This window comes from Abrus precatorius, unplaced genomic scaffold (genome assembly GCF_003935025.1).
Source record: "Abrus precatorius isolate BTA unplaced genomic scaffold, Abrus_2018 Scaffold8, whole genome shotgun sequence".
NCBI lineage: Eukaryota > Viridiplantae > Streptophyta > Magnoliopsida > Fabales > Fabaceae > Abrus > Abrus precatorius.
In genome coordinates this window covers 26,792,692-26,801,991 of record NW_020874428.1, presented here as the reverse complement: position 1 = coordinate 26,801,991, position 9,300 = coordinate 26,792,692, and the positions used below count along the sequence as shown (strand labels likewise).

The 9,300-nt window shown below is 27.8% G+C and overlaps 2 protein-coding genes across 3 annotated transcripts; one reads left to right on the top strand and one right to left on the bottom strand.

Moving 5' to 3' along the window:
* The first annotated feature begins 3,261 nt into the window (after positions 1–3,261).
* On the top strand, positions 3,262–7,206 carry LOC113847713 (F-box/LRR-repeat protein 25-like). Of its 2 annotated transcripts, none has more exons than XM_027476960.1 (3): positions 3,262–4,306; positions 4,392–4,554; positions 6,921–7,206. In XM_027476960.1, exons 1-2 carry the CDS (start codon positions 3,323–3,325, stop codon positions 4,524–4,526), a joined length of 1,119 nt encoding a protein of 372 aa, XP_027332761.1. In that variant the 5' UTR covers positions 3,262–3,322; the 3' UTR covers positions 4,527–4,554; positions 6,921–7,206. The 2 variants fall into 2 exon arrangements, with proteins under 2 accessions (XP_027332761.1, XP_027332762.1); XM_027476961.1 differs by lacking the exon at positions 6,921–7,206 and adding an exon at positions 4,834–5,165.
* A 235-nt stretch (positions 7,207–7,441) lies between these two features.
* On the bottom strand, positions 7,442–8,638 carry LOC113874578 (probable pectinesterase 29). Its single transcript, XM_027512797.1, has 3 exons — positions 8,412–8,638; positions 8,171–8,315; positions 7,442–7,480 (listed from the first exon to the last, which is right to left on the bottom strand). Exons 1-3 carry the CDS (start codon positions 8,636–8,638, stop codon positions 7,442–7,444), a joined length of 411 nt encoding a protein of 136 aa, XP_027368598.1.
* Between the last annotated feature and the right edge of the window lie 662 nt (positions 8,639–9,300).

The following is a 9,300-nucleotide window of genomic DNA, read 5'->3' as shown; positions in this document are numbered from 1 at the left end:
AAGAAGATCTACATTTTAATAATGGCAAGGTAAGACAAGCGAGAGAGAGGAAGCAATGACAAACTTCAACTAAAGGGAGAGAAGAATGAAGAACAATTCCATTAAAATTGGATGGAATGACAAAATTTATTAAATTAATAAAAATAAGAAACTAAAATTGCAACATAATTAAAAATTAGAGAATTAGAATCAAGTTAGATTAGGTTAAGTTAGACTTTATATAAATAATTAAATAATTCTAATGTATTTAATAATTTTAAAGTCTAATTTATTATTTGTTATAAGTTTTTTACTACATTACCTTTTTAAGATCTTGAGTTGGTTTATTAGTTTTTTAATGACAAACTTTGAAGTTTTTAATAGGCTCTTAAATTTAATTATTAATAAACTATCAAATTATCTAAATAAGTATATCTCTGAAAAAGTCAGAAAGCTTATCTCTAAGACATGAAAAAAAATAGTTAAATACTTCAAATATTTATAATAAAATTATATATTTTCATATTACAAATGATTACAAATATTTTTAGAAATTATTATTTTGAAACTTGTGACGAAGTCAATCTCCATCTTAAATTAATTTTTTAATTGACTATTCTTTCAACTAATAGCAATATTTATTAATAACTTTATTTTAAATACTAAATACAAACTTTTGATGTAATAGTTAATATTAGAATGTAAAAAATATATGCTCTTAATTATATATTTTTTTAAATTTAATGGATTTTTCTTAAACTCAAACTTATCTTATTAAATTAGTTAATTTAAAAAAAATAAATTAAATCTATTACTTAAATAAAAAAATTAAAGTTTTGTTAAATATTTTATTATATTTCTATTTCTACGTGTAGCTAAGCCTCACATTACTTTTATTGTAATAAATTGAAAGATTAAACTTTATTGAAATATCATACAATAAAGATTTTTAAGATGGTTTTCTTTAAGTGCAGAGATAATATAATAATGTAATCTATCTAGATCTTACATGTAATAGATGCTTCATCGTTTATTATATATTAAACGGTTATTTTGTTTTAGGAGAAAAGTAATATATATTTTTTTATAAGATGTTATAATTAGTTGTTTAAGCTTGCTCAGTTGCTCTTATCAAGGCAATACAAAAAATATATATCCTTACAGTAGTATGGTTTCTATTTTTCTCAGGTTTTATAAATCCGTGCTCGAAGTAATAAGAAATTTGATTTTCCTTGACTAAGGCTATATGGGATAATATTTAATTTTATATTTTGAAAATTTTAAGGTAATTTTTAATTTTATGATTTTAGTTTTCATTTTTTATTACTTTTTGTTTTGAGTTTTAATAAAAGCATGCAAATTATTTGATTCTGTTTATTAACAGTAAACATTGATTAATAATGTTGGAGCAGTAATAACGATAATGATTGTGATTGATTGACAAATGGTTGCAACGATTACAGTGATGGTGGGTAGAAACGACAATAAAAGTTGAAACGAAAGACCGATAACAGTGTGCGGTAAAGATAAAGAGAAAAGAACGAATGGACCGACGACAATAATAAAAATATTGGTTGCTCAGTGATAATAACAATATAAGAACAATGAAGACAACAACAGTATATTGTTATTGTGTTAAATTATTACCTTACATCTTAGATATTTTTTTTCTAAGTCATTATTTTGTCTTTTTATCTATGTATTAATTCTTTAATGTAAAATGCTATAAAAATTTTAAAACTTATAATAATCTTTTTCTAATAAACTTATTATATAATTTAATTTATAGGTTCATAATCATCTATATATTTTATCAGTGATGTTATAATTTTTTTATAAAATAAAAATATTTAATTAATTAATTAATTTATATATAATTATTAGTTACTGAATAATAATAATATAGGAACAATGAAGAAAACAATACTATATTATTCTAGTTTTAAATTATTATCTTATATTTTTTAGATTTTTTTTGCAAGTCATTGTTTTGTCTTATTTATTATTTATTAACATTTTAATATAAAAGGTTATAAAAATATTAAAGTAAGGTACTTTATCTTATAGATCTATGTCCTCTTATTTTCTTACCATTAAAAAATTATTTATTGAAAATTTAAATTTTATCTCTTTCATAAGCATGAGTTAATTTAAGACTTCATCTATTAACCTTTTAAATTATTTAATTACTTTCATAAGTAACTCTAAACTATAAATGCATTTTTTCAAAAGTGTCTTAGAGTTTCTCTTCAAATTGAAGTATAGAATCATTTTAGAGATTTTAGTCAGAGCAGGTCATAGCATTAAATGTATTTTTTTAAAAGTGTTTTAGAATTTCTCTCCAAATTAAAATATAGAATCATCTTAAAAATTTTAATAAAAATAAGTTATAACACTAACTGTATTATCTCAAAGATGTCTCAGATTCCTCTTCAAATTAAAGTATAAAATTATCTCAGAGATTTTAGTTAGAACAAACATATGTTAAATGTTAATACCTTCTAAAGTAATAAGCAAAACACCGTGCAAACAAATTTAATTCAAAATTTGAAAAAGATGTAAATATCTTTTAATTTTTATGATATTAAAATAATCATAACTATTAATTTATAAATGACACTAAATGCAATTTTAAGTATATGAGTATTATAATAAGTATTAAACTTTAAAACTTATCATATCATATAATTTGTAAGTACATAATTAACTATATATTCTACAGTGATGTTATATATATTTTTGTAAAATAATAATTTTTTAATTAATTAATTAATATATTTATTAGTTGCTTAACATTAATAATGATAAAAGAAGAATAAAAATAACAAACATTATTTTTGTGTTAAATTATTATTCTACATTTTAAAATTTTTTATAAGTTATTGTTTGTCTTATTAATTATTTATTAATATTTTAATATAAAATATTATAAAATTTTTAAAATTTATTATTTAATTTATAAGTATAATTATTTATATATTTTATTAATATTATTATAATTATTTTATAAAATAAATAATTAATTAATTTATATGAATTTATTTTTTTATATATTTTATTTGAACAAATTTTGTTCAGACAAAATATATTACGTGTAAAATAAAATAAATTTTATTTAAATAAAATATATACGTGTATCAGTATAAGATACACGTGTGTAAGAAAATAAATTTTATTTAAATAAAATATATTAGTGTATATATAAAATATTTGAAGTATGTAAAAAAATAAAATAAAATTTAAAAAATAATTATTTAAATTATTTCGAAAGGGAAGGGAAAGAAAAAGAAGATGAAGAAGAAAGAGAACGCTCAAAAGAAAAGAGTTTTCTCATATAAAGACGATGAAGAATTCCGATGAAGTCGAAGGTCGAAATACTTTCAAGTTTGGGAGAGAAGTACACGGCAGGAAGAACAAGAATAAAAATCAAAGGGAGAAGAAAAAGATAACAGTTAAAGAGGACAGGCTAAGCAACTTGCCGGATGAAGTGATCCATAGCATCCTCTCTTTTGTGGACGCAACAACAGCTGTTCAAACCAGCGTTCTGAGCAAGCGTTGGAAGCAACTTTGGACTTCAGTTCCGGTCCTTAATTTGCACGACGATTACTTTGACGACCCTTTTGTTTTTCAATGTTTTGTCGAGCAGTTCTTGGCTAACAGAGACGCTTCTGCCAAAGTACAGGGGCTCAGCTTCGCGTGCCAGGCCGAACTCAATGATGGTAACATGGTAGATTCCATTATTGACTATGTTATCCAGACACCCGTCTCCACAAACATAAAGTTTATCAGTATCCTTGCGGAATGCGTTATACGAAAGTTACCTCAACTTTCTCTTTGTCAATCTCTCACCACGCTCAAGCTTGTAGATATAGCCACTGAGACCACAACTTTTGACTTTGTTTCCCTTGAAAAGTTGTACCTTTGTGATTGTCGATTTGAATGTGGGGAAGAGTTTCTTGATCCTTTTAGGGGTTGTGCTAATTTGAAGTGTTTGTTTATGCATGGCTGTCAATATTATGGTGACATTGAAGAGTTAATAATCTCTGCTCCTCAGCTCACTGAATTGAGTATATCGAGTATGAGGGTGGATGAAGTGTTTGATTCAGATTGTGTCATTGAGCTTTTCACGCCAAAGCTTCGATCTTTTAGCTACAGTGACTCTGATCTGTATGATTTTTCTCCCATGGTGGACCTTTCCTTTGTGGAGAAAGTGGATATTGTTCTGGAGTGTTTGACTACAGATGCTGATTTGTGTTATCAGTTGATTGACTTGTTTGAAGCCATGGGGAGTGCAAAGTTTGTGTCCTTGTCACCTGGTATCATTGAAGTAAGCATAGTTCTTTGATTTCAATTAATGATTGCTACTTCAGTTTTGTGGATATGAATTCGTGTCTTTCTTTGATTTTTTGTAGGTGCTGTCTATGTTTCCTGCTCTGCTGGATGGCCGTTCTTCTCCTTTCACTGGAGTGCAGAGTTTTGAGTTAAACATGGATACACCTTCCTTCTTTGCCATACCTACTAATGTCATGGCTTACTTATTTGGCTGATCTCCTGGATTTGATTGCTATTGATGGGGTATGTAATAAATCTTTGACTGTTTCTTTTAGCCCTAATAATAATGCTGCTATTGATGGGGTATGTAATAAATCTTTGACTGTTTCTTTTAGCCCTAATAATAATGCAGAAAATTGTCACAGATATTTCTTTTTAAGGTCAATATTTCTTTAAAAACAATAATTGTGAACTATTTGGTGTTTAGAAAGCTCAGTGAAGTACAAAATTGATCCAGCTGAGTTCTTAAAAGGATTTGATCTTATTTTATGTTGGTTGTTGACTTCCTAACACATTTCTTAGGACTCACGGTGTAAAGAGTTGTGAAGATGGTTTGGTCTTTTAAGGAGAAGACTAATGGAAGCTCTAATGAGAAAGTCGATCAAATATAAGATTCATTTTTTGCTAAGAGGGAATCGGCAGTACTTTGATTTGAAAGCAGCATCATTACACTTTAGGGCAAATTCGGTAGATAGGACATGATAAAAGATGATATGATTTTCTCTTTGTTTGATTAAACACGTGAAATCGGGTGTAAACTCACAAGTTTACCTCAATTTATCCGAGTTCACTTAAGTTTACCCAACTTTACTTAAAAACAAGTTTATATATGATTTGAAACGCATGATTCCTGGTAGTGTTTTGTGTACTTGGAAAATGGACAGGATTACAACGCTACAAGGTGAGAGTTTGGGTTGGGTAGCATAGACGTTCTTCCTCCCCTGTGCAGGTGCCATGCCTAACTTCTTTGAAATTGTGCGAAAGAAATTGATTAGGGCTTATGCCAGAATTGACACTAGAAATTGGAAGACATGGCTCTGCATTAGAAACAAGCTCTTATTACCATATTAGAGTTCAGAGGTAGAGAGAGAATGAAAGAAAACTGAGAGCAATGAGTTTTTTTTTTTTTTTTTGTACTGAAAATGATTTTCATTCGTTGTGAATCTGATGGTTACACCAATATTGATACAAGTACACAAGCATGCTTTGCTAGCTATACATACAACAGCAAACTAACAGTACAAGCTGAGAATATATACCCAGATGCTCTCTGTTCTTTAAGCACTTGTGATAAATGCAGAGCATTGACATATTGATTGATTGTCATGTTGCATTATGGGATTGTAAATGTTTCTTTTTAAAGGTCAAGATTACTTGAAAAGCAAGAATTTGGAATTATTTGGCATTAAGAAAGCTCAACAAACTACGATAATTGTTCCAACTAAGGTCTTATTATAAGGGTTTGATATGTCAATGTTGCAGAAGATTGAACCAAGTTTTGTGTGGATTCTGAAATTCCTATAACATATCTTGGAACTCATGGTGTGAAGTTTTGTGAAGATGGTTTAGTCATACTAGAAGACTAATAGAAGGTTTAACGAGAATAACCAATCAAATATAAGATTTATTATTTGGTAAAAAGGGTAGAAGAAGACCTAAGGCTATGTTTGGATATCTAATTGGTACATAGACTGGAATCAAGTTATAATTCCTTTATTTGGATATTTTTATGATGGAATAGGAAAATAAAAACTGGTTTCATCCTAAACTCCCAAATTGGGGAATTGGACGGAATGGAATAGCGCATTCCATCGTGTTGCATTCCATTCAGTCGTATTTTAAGCAATCCTAAAACCTATTATACAACTCCATTCTCAATTCTCATTGTTAAAGGGAATCCAAATATACTGTACATCAACTCCATTCTCATTGTTATAATTTCTGCTTGCACAAATGATACAAGGTTGTATATCTAACTGCTAAATAATTACCAAGAGCAAGCATGATACAACTTGAACTTCTTTCATGTGGTAAAATCTGGATGGCTCAGAGCATTTATTTATGTATCATATTGGTGTATGCATGCTGTTCATCTTAAAATAGGTGAATTTCTTAAATACAACCCAGGTTTCAGGAATCAAAACTGAGGATTGACAAAAGAAAAATGTTAAACACAGCTGCTATTTTTCTGCCTGAACTCTTATAAATGATTTGGTATGTTTGTTTACTCTTGAACGGCTAAATCCCTTCTACTTTGTTCCATCCAACCCTCATAGTTGAACCTAATTGAATTTTATTTAACAAAAGGAATTGCTGAAGTATCTGTTTCAAAAGGCCTGCAAAGAGCATTGTGATATATTTTATTGATTTTTTTTTTTAATTTGTATAACATTACATAGGATAAAAAGTTATAAATAATATTTTTTATTGAAAATTGTAGCATTTAATTATATCAATGTATTAAATTTCATTGATTTCTGTAATTTTTAATAAAACTTATTATATATAACTTCTTATTATCATTTACAAAGTTATTATAGTTAGAAATTTTGATATTTTATTGTCTGTCCCCTTGAAATCAGTTACAAATTCAGTGCTTTCCATTACAGGTACGTAAAAGTGCAAACCAATCTGGTTGAAGATGGATTCCAGCTTATTCTCACGGCTCTATCTTTTTGGGTATTAAAATATGTTTTTCTTGAGTCTTAACAAAGAACTCCTGTCATGCAGAGCAAAGAGTAAATAGGAGTTGACTTATTGTTCTTAGTCTGACATCATATTTGAAACTATGGTTATTTTGTGATCTTTTAGGCTCTTGTAAGTCGTATCCTTTTCAGCTCTCTTATGTTATAAATAGCCTATTAAATATGGAATCTCAATTATCCTACTTTCAACATAGCTAAGATGAAGTGAAAAATAATGTCTAGTGGCCATAATACTTCTTGTTCAAACACCCTAGATATGTGATACTTGGAACAGATTCAAACTCTCCTTATCTTTCCATATAGCTGCGGTCACACATCATTAGTACTCAAAAGTACAATGTTTCGCTTTTTAAAAGCCAAGAAGATAGAAATATATACCCTACAAATGATTATGGCATTCGAACATTATGATCTAATCTAGCAACTCAAGTTACAGCTTGTTTTTGGTTTTCTGTTTCAAACCTCTGTTCATAAGAATTGAAAAATTTTAACACATACAAAGGCTTCTCTTGGAACAAATTAAACCGAAAGAAAAAAAAAAAAAAAACGAAATATTGGTTTGTAAAAAGATGGTAGTAAAAAAGGAGTGAAAATTATTTTATTGCATGGAATGAATTTTGTTTTTGTTTTGTTTTTTGGTACAGTTCTTTGGAGTGATTGAACACAAATGAGACTAACCCAAAGTACCTTCCTAATCTTGATTAACCATAAAAAACAACTTAACCCAAAATTATGATAATTTCACTGGTAAGTTGGAAAGCCACCCCTCTTTGTTAATAAAAGACTAAAGAATATTCCTTTAACTGTAACGGAGTAAGCTTCTTTTTTCATTGGACGCGTTTTGTGGTATCAACCCATGGTGAGGGCCGTTTTTAAACTTTGTAAGATCATAGACGAAATAAAAAATTAGAACTCTTTAAAAAAATTATAAAATATAATAAACAATATAAAAGTATATATTAATAATTTTATTAAAATAATATTTTTTTAAGTGGCTATAATTTTTTTAAATAAAATTATAAAAAAAATATTTTTTCATTCAAACAATTTCTATGTTATATAATTAACTACAAAAACAATAAAAAATATTTAGAATAATGTTACATAAATTAAAATAATAATAATAATACTACGTCGTAATATTATCTAATTACCTTGAAGCTAATGCCAATGACCACCACGTTGGGCGGAGAAGACACAAATGTAGGGCGGTTGCTGTGGAATGTAATAGAGGTAATGTCTTTGCCAGCACCTTCTAAGATGATGCACGGTTTATGAAAGGAAATTTGAACTTTCTCTCTGCAAAATTGCAACAGATAAAGAAAATAATACACCATACTTCAATGTTCTACTATGTAAATAAGGTAAGTAATAGATAATAACGTTACAACTTACATGTACGTGCCAGCATTTATGCGAACTTTAACCCATTTGTTGTTGTTTTTCTCTACGGAATCAATGGCAGCTTGAACCGTTGGGAATTTTCCTTTGCCATTTTGATCAACAATTACAGTGTATGCGATTTGGTTCCCCCCACATTGTATGCTTCCACCAGTCCAGAAAGAGCAACTAAGAAACATCAACATGAGAGGTGAAAGCATTGGTTGAAAAAACAATTTCATCGCGCTGTTGATCAACGCCTGTTCTTCCTACAAAAACACTCTTTCATGTATATTTATAAACTACACTTGCAAAGACTTCGTGTGTCTATGTAATCACACAGTGAATTTGCTAATTAGTTTCTATATTTTTTTTAAGTATTAAATAAAAACATTTTATATTTTATTAGATTACAGTGATGAAGTAAAGATAAAAAAAAATGAAACAATAATCATAATAGGAGTAATTACACATTAGAAATTCATATTCAAAATTAAAACTTATAAAAAATATTAAAAATAATACAATTATATTTTAAAATAATTTATTAAATATTATTTTTATTTAATTATTTTATTTTTATTTACATTGATCTACACTATTAGGACCACCAAAAAGTTCAAATAACCATGAATACGCAGATTGCACTGAATAACAACATAAAAAATCTGTCCGTCATACTTATTTATCTTCTTGTTGTAATTTAATAGAAACTCTATCCACAAGCTCTAACAAAAGATTAAAGCTTGAGATTTTATGTTGAAAAAGTCCTCTTCGCCAACTAACATCTCAAATCTACCTAGTGCTATCATGAAAACCATTCTCCAATATACAAGATTCAACATTTTTCACCACAACAAATAATTGTAAAAATGCCTCACACAATCGCAACTCACCTATTCAC

Excerpts from the sequence above, each read along its gene's own strand:
- LOC113874578 (XM_027512797.1), bottom strand. The coding sequence starts at position 8,638 with ATGAAATTGTTTTTTCAACCAATGCTTTCACCTCTCATGTTGATGTTT. Across the intron at positions 8,316-8,411 it reads ATAAATGCTGGCACGTACAT|AGAGAAAGTTCAAATTTCCT; the intron begins GTAAGTTGTAAC and ends GCAATTTTGCAG. Across the intron at positions 7,481-8,170 it reads TCATTGGCATTAGCTTCAAG|AGGTTTGAAACAGAAAACCA; the intron begins GTAATTAGATAA and ends TCTTATGAACAG.
- LOC113847713 (XM_027476960.1), top strand. The coding sequence starts at position 3,323 with ATGAAGAATTCCGATGAAGTCGAAGGTCGAAATACTTTCAAGTTTGGG. Across the intron at positions 4,307-4,391 it reads TGTCACCTGGTATCATTGAA|GTGCTGTCTATGTTTCCTGC; the intron begins GTAAGCATAGTT and ends GATTTTTTGTAG.